Below are 14,706 nucleotides of genomic sequence, written 5' to 3'. Positions count from 1 at the left end.
AGACACCTCCATCCCGGCCCACCCTAAAACAACCTCCAGCCCTCTCGACTCGAATGATCTCGTGGACCGTCCAATTCATGATCAGATCTAACCGCGGGTTAGCGATAAGGATGCACCAAAGTCTCGAGACCAACCCCACCTGACCTTTTCTTAATTATGGGCATTTAAAAATCCCGATTCTTTCCTCATCATCCGTACTTGCAAATGGCACCCGAAGCGGAACCGAGGGCGAGTCCAGACGAACCTTCGCAAAGTGCAAAACGACATTCGGGAAAAGAACAAATCAAACAGAGAAGGAAAGATGAGAACTCCAAAGATCCCCCCGCGATCCGAGACCTGACCAGGTCTCTTCCTCCTCCTTCGTCCGCCGTCTTCACTTCACCGCACGGGTTGACCAAGTCCTCCGCGTGCCCGCCCGCCTTATACCCCCACTCACGCGCTTTTCCCTCGCGTTTTCCCGGAATCTTCCTCCTTTTTCCCGGAAAATATAAGAATTACTTCTCGCCCGCCTGTCCCCACCGCCACCCTCCTCCTCCTTCCCCAGTTCCCATCATTGACTTCTCGCCTGCGTTCTCATTCTCTCTCTCCTCTACCGTTTCCTTCCCGCAGAACCCACCCGCGGCTATAACATCCGCGAGCTCTCGCCCGGAAACCCATCCGACCTTCTTCGCTCCTCAACTCCTCCGATCAGCCGCCGCCCCGCCGCCGCCATGAACGACCTGTTCTCCCGCTCCTTCTCCCGCTTCCACAGCGACCGGTCGCCCTCCAGGGGCGCCTCCGACCGCGGCTACGACGTCGAGATGGGCGCCCCGCCGGCGCCGGCCCCCTCCTCCGGGGGGCCAACCTGGACAAGTTCTTCGAGGACGTGGAGTGCATCAAGGAGGAGCTGAAGGAGCTGGAGTCGCTCCACCAGAGGCTGCGGTCGTCGCACGAGCAGAGCAAGACGCTGCACAACGCGAGGGCCGTGAAGGACCTGCGGTCGCGCATGGAGGGCGACGTCACGGCCGCCCTCAAGAAGGCCAAGGTCGTCAAGGTCCGCCTCGAGGCCCTCGACCGGTCCAACGCCGCCAACCGGAGCCTCCCCGGCTGCGGGCCGGGCTCATCGTCGGACAGGACCCGGACCTCCGTGGTCAGCGGGCTGAGGAAGAAGCTGCAGGACTCGATGGAGAGCTTCAACGCCCTGAGGCAGCTGATCTCGTCGGAGTACCGGGAGACCGTCCAGCGCAGGTACTTCACCGTCACCGGCGAGAACCCCGACGAGAGGACGCTCGATCTCTTGATCTCAACAGGTAGATTCACAATATGCTACGACACTTGGTATGCCAATTTCGTGAAAGGATCGCGCTTCCGTGTTTGTGTTTGCATCGAGGGTATTCGTGCTGATAGAGAAAAAAAAAAAAAAGTCAAACGCAGTGGAGATTTGAGAATTATGAGAATTTGGGGACAAATTTTCCGTTTCCGAAATCGAGTTTTGGCATGGGATTGGTGGTGTGACTAAACTGGAAGCTGTAGAATCGAAAACTGGAATTGGGTATATCTAATATTTTGGTTGCTGATTGTATGTTGCTTGTACTCAGTTCATGCCTTTATGCTTACAGTGGAACAAATGTCATTCTGTCCTGTTTTGAGGATCAGCCATGGCTCATTGTGCACTTTAGAACTCACAGAATCTAGGGACTTGAATAATTTCTGCAATGAAAAATTATGAAGATCGAGGCAGAGGAACTACTCTTCTATTTGCTGTCTTGGTTTCCTTGTAATGCAGGATAGTATTTGAGCTTTGTTATGGTAATGCTTACGAGTCTCTGATTCATATGCAGGTGAGAGCGAGACCTTCTTGCAGAAGGCCATTCAGGAGCAAGGCAGAGGGAGAATCTTGGACACGATACAAGAAATCCAGGAGAGGCACGATGCCGTCAAGGACATGGAGAAGAATCTTAAGGAGCTGCACCAGGTATTCTTGGACATGGCCGTGCTGGTGCAGTCTCAGGGCGAGCAGCTGGACGACATCGAGAGCCACGTGGCGAGAGCTAATTCGTTTGTGCGAGGTGGCACCGAGCGCCTGCAAACCGCTAGGAAGTTGCAGAAGAACACACGGAAGTGGACATGTTATGCCATCATAATTTTGCTAGTGATTGTTTTGTTTGTGGTACTGTTTACTGTGAAGCCATGGGAAAAAAATAACAGCAGCAGCAATAATCCACCAGCACCTGTGCTATCCCCTCCGCCGCCTGCAGTTTGAGGTTCCTTGCGTTATTGGTTTATTCAGTGATATACATATTGTTCTATACGAGATTGTGGTTTCGACACTTGAGGCTTCCCTGTTTAAATTTGATTGCTTTATTCTTTTTGCCTTCAGTCATATGATTTTTGATGGGGGTAGGTCATCTGTTCATGGAAGTACACTATAATTTTTATTCAGTCAGCGGCGAATTTTTCAGTGATTTCGGAGGGACTCAATACCAACTTTGATTTGAGCTGCATCATTTGCTTTTTCAAAATTGCAAAAGGCTTAAGGAAATTCATAGTTTTGTGGATATCATAGTGGCCGACCGACTCTACTGCTTTTTGAAGGATTTTTCCTCTTAACTTCACCTATTCTTTACTTCTCGTTCTACTGGGTTCGGAGAGGATGTAGATGGATAATTCTCCATTCTTCATTAGGTTTATTCGATAGTCTCGCATGCAGTGCCAAATGTTAGATTACCCTCCTATTCCATCAGCCAGAAGAAGATCACACCTCTTGACTGTCATGCGCATGTTGTCTCAATCATAGGTATGGTTGGAACTGAACCTACTGAGAAGACATATTAGTGTTCGTCTGATCAGAAAGTAGACTAGTGATATTATATCCATCGACTGAGTGATGAAGCTCAGTCATCTTCAGGGGCAACTGAGACCTTACTGTAATTGCAACTGGTGCTTACAGCGGCTCTGAAAGGCTACTGGAAAAGGTGGTATATTGCGGCTTTAGAACTGGGTTCATGAGGTTCATGCCATTAGTTATGAGTTATCGAGTATGATATGATATCTAAGCGTATAATGGATATGTCTACTCTGGCAATTACTTGACTTTTGTGAAGACACGATCCTTGTCCATATTGCGACAGGTGCTGAACCAAACAGACTTTGTGGCCTGTCAAAACTACAGTGGAGGCTAACCTCTAATGATGAGAACACGCAAGGAAATCTGCCTACCACATGAATTCTTCTGCCTAATCCTACTATTTCGAGTGTTCTATTCACTGGATCATTAAAACTCTGGAAATTCAGTTTTCCTACAAAGCATCAGGCTTCTACACAAACATAAAATGCATCATCTTTACAAGCATATACAGTGGTTTATACTTAAACCACTTATCATACCTTTGAGGCGTGCCCACTCACTAAGACTACGAGATTGAATCACTAACTTGTGCTCAGTAGAAAAGGGATATGCCCGAAAGGCAGGCTCTAGTGCAAATAATCAAACTAAGTCGCCCAGAAATCAGAAAACCCAACAAGTCACAGCCACTCAGGTTTCAATATGCATAGCTTTGATGTCTTTTTTACAGCAAACACACATTTGACATGCCCTTATTACATCAAGATCCAGCAACGAAACCTAAAATTGTCACCTTTGATATTATACTTTTATTGGGCATCAAGGTCTCAAAGCCTAAAGCCATGCCATGTAGCATGGTCAAGACAGCCTTGATGCACGAGCCAAGGATGATTTGCCTCCTCCAGACCAAGAAACTCAGTGCAAGAACAGTAACTGCAACTGAGCTTCGAATTGCTGCTAGGATGTGACCATGGTTCTGCTACTAGCACCGGAACCACTTCCTTTGCCCTCAGACGACTTTGAGGTCGTGGCAGCTATCAGCTGCTGGAGCCCACTTTCCGGGCATAACCATGTCATGCCCCCCATTGTCCACATGTAGATGTGGGTGAACGCATGGTCGGACATGATTGTTCAGCAGCCGATGCGGGGAGTACAGGCTGGCCACCTCCGAACCAGTAAGGTTGGTCCTGTTGTTATCTCCCACTTTTGATGCATTCAAACCTCTGCTCTCAGGTTGCAAGACTTCTGAACTCTGAGGACTGGTTGGGCAGGGTGACATTCCATCACTGCCAGTTTTCTTCATGTTTACTTCTGTTGCATTTTTCAGGGCTTTTGTATTTAAGAAGCGACCTCCAGATCCCCTGGGGCGGCGCATAGCATGAAGATGGCGTGACTTGTGCATGTATGGCTATCAGCACATAGAAAGAGAAATGAATATGATTTGAAGTGCAACATCTTCCTGAGAAGAAGCACATATCAGAGTAACGACAAATTATTGCATAATGTAATCTTCTACCAAATCCAATTAAAGTAAAGCCTCTGATTAACCTGACTTACTACAGTTATAACATTTGCCACGCTGGGCATATGACTTGAGTTGAAGGAAAAGTTATTACAGCTATGACTTTTTGCTGTTTCAATCCCCGCCTTTCTCATCGTCAATCGCAGACAGTTATAAATTATTAGCATTGTGGAGATACTATATGGAGGAAATACCTTGCGGGCTCTTCCAAAGTTCTCCAATTTCTTCTTTGCACGGCACTTGAGACGTGTGAGGATCCTTTGATACTGCTTGGCATTTACATATCTTGGTCCGTCTTCTGCTGTCAAATTCAGAGGAAGCATGATGCGGCCCTATATGGATTGAAGAGCAAAGCAAACCATTATAAGACTTCCAAGAACGTCTCCGCAACCGAAAAAGACCACACTTGCGTATCTATATTCAAGGAAAATGCACATGACTTTGCAACGATTTTGCTTCCATCAGGAGGCAAGTAATGAAATCTGATTCGTATTTGATGTTTTAACAGGAGTGGAACTGTTTAGGGTGCAAACACTTAGTCGTGCAAGACTGAACCTACTCAATATAGGTGATAGACGAAAACTGCACATAAACGAACCTGGCATTGAGCTCCATAAAGAGGGAATAGCCCAGAAATCTGATCTACATTTGAATATTTGGAATACATCTTGGATGATCATCCATCCACAAAAAAAATTTAGCATTAGCAATATAAAACTATAAATTAAGAATAATATTAAGGCTACTTGTAGAATGATACCATCGGTGGGCCAAATTCACTATGGAAATTAGAACCATACTCCGGTAGAGCTGACATGGTTAGCTGAGGCTTCCGCCAGTCAATTGAGAATTTACTTTCTTCTGCATTTAACAAGGTACGACGGTCATACTTCATGATCGAAATATAAGATAACATAAGATCATTGCAAAAAGGCTTTCGAGTATGCAGCTGCGTCCCTGTCATCCCGACACAACAATAACTTGACAACAATTACAAGACTCCCTACACCGGCTGGTTTTAAGAGAACTCGATTATGCTTAGATAGGCTTGCCGGGAACTCAATATGCCATTAAAAACTCCACTGCCTCGTGTTATGAACGACACATGCGGCCATTAATAAAATTGCATTTGTATGGTTTCATTAACGTTGTTAAATTATGTCTCGAGTTCGAACCAATATAAAAAACTCAACTTGGAAGAAGTCTTGCCCATATTTTGGATGTCTTCTTGGGGGGAGGGGGACTTTAACCTCCAAGCAAATTTAGTGCAGTCCAAAATTTTTTGGAGTCTGATCTTAGATTAAAGATAATAAGAAAGAAGATTGAGGTTTTCTAATTTGTGTTGCCATGTTACATAGGAACATATAAAACAGATTTCTGTTTGGTTATTACCCACTCGAGAAACCAAGAGAAGCGTTTAGTGGTTTATCCCTGTGAGTTTTCTAAGTGAGTATGCTGTAAGAGATTGTGAGATAACACTTTCTCTAGGTGTAAATTAGGCCTAGGAAATATTGAGCAATCAAGCGATTGTAAACTCTATATTCTCTAAATTCATAGCGGATTTTGAAGGCTAGCTCTCCTTGTGGAATGGGTGCCAATTTTAGACCAAACAACATAAATCTCTAGTGTTCTTTTTTATTCATCAATGATTTCTTTGGTCATTTGTTATTTTCACGTAGACTTGAATTGCAATATCCATTAACTTCCACGTTATTTCACAGCAATTGATATTGTAGTTAAGGTTACAGTTATAGAGTTCATTTAAGGCTTTTACTTATCTAATCACTATCTAGAAATGTTGTTTTTGCAATTCTGTCCAAACAAGAGTTGCTATCGAGAAGTTCACTAGAAGGAACAACTTAGAATTGTGAAGCATTAAGACGCTTGCCTGATAACAATCTAGGGTTTGGTGAACCGTTAGATGAAAGAGGACGATAATGTAGAGTTGATGGAAAAGGAAAAAAAGCATAATCCTATCGAATCTGTCAAATGAGGTTTTGATTGAATTGGTCAAAGAGAAGGATGAAGCAAAATTGTGGGCAAAACTGGAGAAACTTTATCAAATGAAGGTTTTGAACAATCATTTGTATAATCTGAAAATGATTTTTCAATTTCGAGTGGCAACAAACTCACAATGGAGTTAAAGAATAGCTAGGTGAGAAACAAGGCATGAAATCATGTTGATGGTATCTCTACTAGATTCCTTTGAACATTTCATTGATTCACTATTACAATGCCTCACTACGATTACTTTGAAAGAGGTCAAATCTACCTTTCTTTTTAAAGAATGAGAAAAAAAGTTGTAAGAAGATAACTTAGCACTAGATATGCTGCAAGGTTTTATTATCAGAGAAAAAGACAAACATAGAGGGTTTGGAGGTAGCAAATAGAAGAGTTGTTCTAAATCGAGGTTCAACATTTGGAATCATTAACATTATCACTACAATGAGGTAGGACAATATAAGATAGATTGTTTGAACCACAAGGATAAATGAGCTAAGTTGGAATCTCCATGTGATGGTAATATTTCTACTATAGTGAAGTTCCAGAGATGTTGATTACATGTTAGCAGTGACCACGAGTTCATTAGGTAATGATTGGGTATTTGATTCTAATTGTTCTTATCATATGACTGCTCATAGACATGGGTTTATCATTTATCAATGCACAAAGGGTGGAAAAGAGTTCAAGGCAAATAGTGCCACATGTGTAGTAGTTATCACAGCAGTTCAGACTAAGATGCTTGATGGAGTGTGTTGAGAACATTGGCTGATGTAAGGCATGTATTGCAGTTGACAAAGGATCTTATCTTACCGGGTCTCTTAATGGGTTTGGATATTGGATATTTATTGAAAGTAGAGTTTTGAATGTCTCTCAAGCTATGCTTATTGTGATGCAAGAGAAAATAGTCGACAAGCTATATCTCCTATAAAGAACAACAATGATTGGCTCATTTATTAGATTCTCTGAGGCCTCAAGTGAAAACACGATACACTTGTGGTAAATGAGTCTCAAACACATAAGTGAGAGGGAAATTATGGTTTTTAGCCACAAGGGTCTATTGGGAGGTCATTGGATCGAGAAATTGAACTTCTATGGACACTACAACTTTGGCGATGGAGAGTGAAGTTTGGAACGGGAGTTCACAAAACCTTGGAGATTATAGGCTATGTACACTCAAACCCATGGGAATCCTCAAGTTGTGTCCAAGAGTGATGCAAGATGTATGTTGTCCTTTGTTGATGACACTTCAAGGAAAGTTTGGATTTGTCTTGTAAAGTACAAGAATGAGGTGCATGGTAGGTTCAAATCGTGGAAGGCAATGATAAAAAGCAAATAGAAAGGAAGATCATGTGCTTGAGAAATGAAAGGGTTGGAGTTAACTATATTTTAGCTTGGCTAATTTTGTGTAGAGGAAGGCATGGTGAAACATTGCATTGTTGCCGACACACCATAGTTGATCTAAGGCTAGAATTGATGAATGAGAAGAGAGCTCACTCTTCACTCTTACATGCTAGATTAATTCAAGACTTCTAGGCCAAAGCAATGAATACACCGGACTAAGCATTTTGGTTGCCTAGCATATGCTTGTGTGAGTAATGATGCACATGAGCCAAGGGCATGGAAGTGTATATTCCTAAGTTGTGCACATGAGATGAAGTGACATAGGATGTGGTGCACTGGGAAAGATTCACTCGAGCTTATGTAATTAGAGATGTTACTTTCAACAAATTTGTTTTGTTTGCGAAAGATGTATAAGGGATCAAATATTGAGGAAAATCTAAACAATATTTGGAAACAAGTGGAGCATGGAGCTTCTAAGATAGTCCAAACATACTCAGAGCACAATATATTTGATACTATCTTTAAGTCACCAAATTCAATAATAGTAAATTTCGAGGTCACAATTGATAAGCTTCAAGGTGATCAGCAAAGGTGACTGAGATAAAGTGGTAATTGCATGCAAATATGGAACTAAATAAGTTGGTTACAATAGAGATAGCTTTGGGTTTGGAGATTTGAGAGTGAAAAATGTGAAAATATTGCAAGTGACTTGAAGGAGTTATTTTGAAAAAGCATCAAGGCACTTCAACATGCAAAGTAAAAGTTTTATAAGTTCTCCACCAGCGGCCTATCATAAATTGTTGGAGGTGGAGCATTTGGCTCTTGCTTCACATGCTTGTTCGGTTAGTTGTCTAAATTATGTTGTTGATAATATTAGGCTTGATCTTTCATGTGCAATCAAGAGAATTAATATGGTTAATCAAAGTTCACATTGTGATGTTATAAAGTGGATCCTCTTAGTTATCTATTTTTGGACGACAATCATTGAGGTATTTTTCAGACTTAGAGGACGCAATTCAAATAGTGTGGGAGTAAGGCTACATTTGGTTCGGCTTTAGAAACGGGTTTTGAGAAAATGTCAATGCTGAAAGCCTAAAGCCCTTTGGAGAAATGCAAATTGTGTTTGGTAAAAACTCATTTGCAAAGAAACTTTGGGTTAGTGTTTGTTTGGTAAATTAAAAAAAATTACAAAGGGCTTTGGCAACATATATATATATATTAAATAAAAAAACACTCAAACCCTAAAGGGCTCAGGCTACTGGTGAGCTAGCTCTAGCATTAACAATTATTGTATGAGGGCGCCCATCCTTAGGCAACCCTCGACAAAGGTTGTGCAACACAGGTGAGGGCCACTTAAGGTCGCACAACCTTGGGTGACTATCGACAAGGATCACACGACCTCGACAAGGGCCACTTGGGGTCGCAACCTCTCATCGGCCCCATTTCAACCAGATTTGGCCTCGTTGGCTGCCCTTGCACAGAGAAGATGAACAATCACAACAAGAGCAAAATCAAAAAATGAAAAGAATTAATGAGGCTAGCTTTGGAAGAAAAAAACATTTAATCCTAGAAATGGCCTTTCGCAAATGTTGAAAGCCAAAGCAAGTGGGGACTTGCTTTGAGCTTTCAACATTGCCATGGCCAACATTTGGCTAAATGCTAAACCAAAAGGTGAACCAAAACCTTATATTTTTCCTCAAGGGGCTTTGGAGGTTGAAAATCCCTTGGGAAAGCTGATCAAACACACTATTGGAATTGCAATGCTGGGTCATAGAAGGAATTTGAAGGATGGTTGATTTTTGAGTAGTTATGCCTTTCACTTCTGTGAGTTATGTTGTCTGTTTGAAGGCATCATTAAGAGAAGATAATTCCATCAACGACTAATGCTAAATACATGGTGACAACAATAGGAGTTGAAAAGGTGGTATTAGTCTAATGACTTGATAAATGATGTTAGCGTGGGACATCAGCTTCATTCGGTGTGTTTGATAGAAATTAGAGATATGGAGAATTGAATTCCTTGGTGACAAATATTTCTATGTCAAAAATAATATGTCAAGAGAGAATATGACCAAGAAGAAGCTTTTCGCGATGAAGAATTTTGTAGATGTGGATCGAGTCCCTTTCTCTGGACAAGTCCAAGCTCAACTTGGGCTTGATAGACATTAGTGATGCTTGAGTGCTTGTGGCATTGGGAGAGCTAGCATAGATGATGAATACTATGACTTGGCTACAAACGTTGAGCGAAGGTGAAGAGTTGTTAAATTATATTTCTTGTTTGTTCTTGTAGACAAAACCTGACTTGGTAGAAGTCTAGCCTGTATGTTGGATGTCCTCTAGGTTTCCTGATTTTAATTGGCAAGTTGCATAAGAACATATAAAATCAGAGTTATGCTTGGTTATTACACACTATAACAAGCAAGAGAAAATTAGGGTTTTCTATTTGCGAGTTTTCAAAGTGAATTTTTTTCTTAGAGATTGTGATATAACACTAGTAGATTTTGCTTTAAGTGTAGTTTAGGGCTGAAAAACACTTGACCAGTTGTAACTTTTGTATTCTTTAGATTCATAGAGGATTTCTTGGTTGGCTCTCCTCGAGGACTGGGATCCACTAGCTTCCACTTATTCTACAAGAGAAACATGTAAGATATTCAAATGTTTTTCTTGTGGATGGGATCACCTTTACCTTCTAAAGATACCATTTCGTCTTCCCAGTCTAATAGGAATGGCACAAGTGATTACACATACAAACAAGTGAAATCAGGGGTAGAAGAAAGCATCGGGAGAGAAAAGAGCTAACAAATCCCGAACTGCTGAGTAAGGCGGATGGACAAAATCTAGAGATATATTCAATAGACAAAAGTTTACTATTCTATCTGAAAGCGTAGAACTTGATGTGCACAAACCTCTAGTGGAGGTAGAGTATATTTTAGTACTTACGAATTGCTATCAGATAGCATCCTTTTTTATGAATATGCCACCTTGAGCATATGCTCACTGTCGACATAAAAGGTTCTCCTAGACAGCAGCGTTTGCATGCAAATACTGTTTGCTAAATGACAAGAAAGCGAGGTGTTCCCCTCCTGAATTGCGAAAGGACACTGAAATAGAGGTGCATAAAAGATTAAGGTTTGCTGTGATTTTGCTATTCTTGCTTCTAACTAGAAATATTTCTGAGAGTACTAGGTTTGTTTCTGCAATGTCATTGTCTCCTCTCTAGTCGGACATGTGATAGTCCATCTATAAGTCGCTCCATCCAATTTTTAGGAGTTAAGCCTTTACTCAACAGAGGTCTACATACTGTGCTAATGAGAAGCATGTCACTGCAAAAGCACACCGATCACCGATCATGACCGAGGTTCTTTGTCGTGAGAATTAGTACCCTTTTACCCAATTTCTTGATTATTGATTTAGAATCCAACCAACGAGTTAATAAATTTATGTGGACATGCATGCGGAGTTTTGTTTTCTCCTTTCTTGCATACTGAGATGCTTTGGTCAAACCGTTTCAATTGATGAGTGCTTTACTGATTAGGATTACATGCACGTGACGATTTAGCTGTACACATAAAAATGCACGACACAAAGAAGAAGATCCTTCACACTAACTAATGAAAGATCTCTACGTAATGTCCTGTAAACTAGATCCTTAAACCATTGAAGCATCAGAATATAACTTGCATCATTAGGCATAACAAGAATAATACCTTGTGTTCCCAACATGGTACCTTATGATGCTCTAGATTAGTATGTACTATCTATCAATGGCAGAACTCTGAAAAGATTAGGACTGGCCCGAAAAGTGCAATCTGAATACGCTAATTGTAAAGCCATTGAATGACTATTCTTCTACTGGAGAACTCGACAAATTCAATATGTGAGGACCTTTGAAACTATGGGAGATGAGATTAATGCGCCATGCATAAAATCATATTAGCCTAGTGAAGAAGCAAGAGAAGTCAATTTCAATAGCATCTTTCGATCATCTTCTTCCTGATGAAACATCCGAGTAAAGAAATCCATAAGCAAAGGTATTTCTTTTACAAATTAACTACAGTAACTTCATAGCATTCTTGTTTCTATTCATCAATGTAGTCTATTTCTGTGCTATGTTACTTCTCACGATCAACAACCTTGTGAAAGTAGTAGTCACTAAAATAAGCTTGGCAAGAAAATAAAAAGCAAGACAGACATCACCAATGTGAGCTCCAAAGCCACTAAATTGAAACAAAATCATTCCTGGTATGACAAGCGACATTTAAGAGACTTAAATATATTCGAGAGGAATAGTCATAAATTATATGCTCAAAAAAGGGGTACCAGAAAAGATGGCAAATTGAGTCATATCTGGCCTGTCAGCACTTCCTTCAACAGCTTGAGTCGCCTTTTTGGATAAAGGGTGGAACTCCTCAGAAGCATGGTGTTCCACTGAATTCAATCGACCAACAGATTCACTCTGAGGAGTTTGTGAGCCATGGAGCACCAACCAAGGCGCAAACGACAGCGATGACGACTGTGTATTTGGATTATTGTGAATCATTTCATGCTCTTTGAAAGTCATGGCTTGATAGCCAGTATATCTTCGCAAATATCACAAGGATAATTCTGGTTTTTTTTTTTTTTTTTTTCAAATAGGGTTTGCTTTGACTTTACTGCAAATCAGGACCTGCAGATTCAACGAAGTATACTTTTCGGATTATTTCCCAAATGGATTTGAAAAAAGGCAACAAAAAGGACACAAAGGACTAAGTTATTTTACAAAGTGAAAGAACTTAAAAATTACTACATGGGTTTCTAATTATCTCCAATCCTGAATAATCAACACACAAAAGGATTGGCTTGATAAGCAAAGTAAGCATGAACTAAGAAAAATAAACAAGTCATCAACGGGAATTAAGTGGCAAAACAGTTCACTAATAAATCTGTTCTCTGCAATAGAACTCAAAATCACTGAGAAAATCAAACAAAATAGAGGAAACCCAGAAAGAAATTTGAACGAAGATGAAAAAGTAAAAATAAAAATAAAGAACATCGTCTCTAGATAACTGTATGAAAGAAACGGCAGAAATCTCACAGAGCATGGAATTATGGAAACACAAGCTTGAGAACACAGCTTGAAGATTGCGGTGAGACCCATTAAACTGTTCTTACGGGATGAGGTCAAAAAGAAATAGAAACAGAAACGTAAATAGACGTACTCAGGCACAAGTGGAAGGAAGCAGGAACAGCTTCAAGCAAAGAGACACCCATTTGTTAGGAACCATGTCGTACAATTTGAAGCAAAACAGGATAGAGAAAGCCTTGTTCGGAGAGGGAGAGGGAGAGGGGGAGAGGGGGAGAGAGAGAGAGAGAGAGAGGGAAGGAGAGAGAGAGGCCGATAAATGCGTCGCCAGTGGGAGGAGAAGTAGCCGACGACCACCAGCCAATGACCTGGAGCTTTCATGCACTTGTTTATATCAATGCTCAAAAATACAGTCCGTAGTATTTACTCCAGCAAAAAACATCTCTCTCTCTCTCTCTCTCTCTCTCTCTCGCTTTAATGAAATGACTTATTCTTTTTTCTTATTATACTCCAAAAATCGATGGTGTTGGAGGGATGTGTGTCTGTTGATCGAGTGGAGAGATAGTGGCAGGTTTGTTTAATGGTCTACTTCAAAAAGCAACCCCTTTTAAATCATATTGTAATAGCAGTTGGTTTGGTTGTGAGCAAGTTGGGTTATGACTTTGGCTTTGGTAAGAAACTTACGAAAGACAACCTGAGGTGCTTTGCTGAGATAACAGATGCAGTCAAAATTGCATAGCTAGCAATGGTGGAGTCATGCTGCTTTTAATGTGGAAAGTGAAATGATTGATTCAACCCGCATTACTTAGATGCCCATTACTTAGATTATACATATAAATATATATGACTACATTTATGATGTAAGATACCTATAATCCTTGCTGACCATCTTGTGTAAATATTATATGGAGATCGTGTAAGTAAACGATAAAAAGGAGGAAAAAAAAACCACTAAAGAATGATAAATCATGAGATGGCTCGCACCCAAAATTTCAACTTTTTGGATAATTTATGGTTACTTGGATTAAATGTGACAAGTAATCTATCTAGATGGTCGATTACTAAAGGTCTCAAATCAAAATAGGATATTAGTATTGAAACATTCGCTCCCCCTTGGAAATAAAAATGTCCATTTTGGAGAAGAAAACTCTACAAGTGATGATATTCATCCCGGTATTACACCTAGGGCGCACATGACAATATTTCTAGAATAGAAATCAATTTCTATTTCTACTCCCTGAACAAGTTTTTGAGCAAAGAAAAGCATTTAATAACGACTCAAAATTTCTATTTCTAGAACAAAAATTCGTTTGATAAAAGAATAAATTTCTATTTCTAGGGAGGCGGCGACAGCGACGAGCGTCCGACGTCTAGTGACAGTTGGCCAACATCCCACAGGCGATAGGTGAGTGGTGGGTGATGACGAAAGTGAACAATAAGAATAGTTATCATTTCTCACTTTTGTTCTAAAAATACAAAAGCTAAAAATTTTAACTTATGATTTTTATTCCAAATTTATTTCTAGAATAGAAATATATTCTAGAAATTAAAAGAAAAAAATGAAATTATTTTACCAATCGGATTTGTATTCAAAATCTGTTTCAGGGACTGTAAAACAAAGAAATAAAGAAACAGAAATTTTGGTATGCGCATCCTTAGTTAACATACTAAATCAGTTTTTTGGGTTACCCTAAATCCATCTTCCCCATCTAGTCAAATGCAACCCATTCACCATCTAAAGTACAACTCAAACTCAAAAGTTTGCACGTAAAAGTGAAACCGAGATACTTCATGCTTCACGAGAATTACTTGAAGTCTCGTCTCTTAATTACTTTACCGGTCTCCAAGTTTTCCTCCTTTTTCTTCCATGCAAGAATGCAAGGATTTTACATCGCCTACTGTCATTCCGTAATATTCAACAAGTCTATATTTTCACTAACATCTATGGGGGAG

At 40.5% G+C, this 14,706-nt stretch overlaps 2 protein-coding genes across 3 annotated transcripts; one reads left to right on the top strand and one right to left on the bottom strand.

The window, feature by feature from the left end:
• Positions 1-292: 292 nt before the first annotated feature.
• Positions 293-2,444, top strand: LOC104425565 (syntaxin-121). Its single transcript, XM_010038286.3, is given in 3 exon segments — positions 293-837; positions 840-1,289; positions 1,821-2,444. Coding segments are annotated over 3 exon segments (999 nt in total). The 5' UTR covers positions 293-710; the 3' UTR covers positions 2,243-2,444.
• A 1,041-nt stretch (positions 2,445-3,485) lies between these two features.
• LOC104425566 (nuclear transcription factor Y subunit A-10) lies at positions 3,486-13,159 on the bottom strand. 2 transcript variants are annotated; one of them, XM_010038287.3, is made up of 6 exons: positions 12,890-13,138; positions 12,012-12,357; positions 5,107-5,207; positions 4,945-5,013; positions 4,541-4,678; positions 3,486-4,232 (listed from the first exon to the last, which is right to left on the bottom strand). In XM_010038287.3, exons 2-6 carry the CDS (start codon positions 12,250-12,252, stop codon positions 3,834-3,836), a joined length of 948 nt encoding a protein of 315 aa, XP_010036589.2. In that variant the 5' UTR covers positions 12,253-12,357; positions 12,890-13,138; the 3' UTR covers positions 3,486-3,833. The 2 variants fall into 2 exon arrangements, with proteins under 2 accessions (XP_010036589.2, XP_010036590.2); XM_010038288.3 differs by having other exon boundaries at positions 4,151-4,283; positions 12,890-13,159.
• Positions 13,160-14,706: the final 1,547 nt, after the last annotated feature.

This window comes from Eucalyptus grandis, chromosome 11 (genome assembly GCF_016545825.1).
Source record: "Eucalyptus grandis isolate ANBG69807.140 chromosome 11, ASM1654582v1, whole genome shotgun sequence".
Classification (NCBI taxonomy): Eukaryota; Viridiplantae; Streptophyta; class Magnoliopsida; order Myrtales; family Myrtaceae; genus Eucalyptus; species Eucalyptus grandis.
The sequence above is the reverse complement of the archived record's forward strand: the minus strand, read 5'-3'. Positions and strand labels throughout refer to the sequence as shown.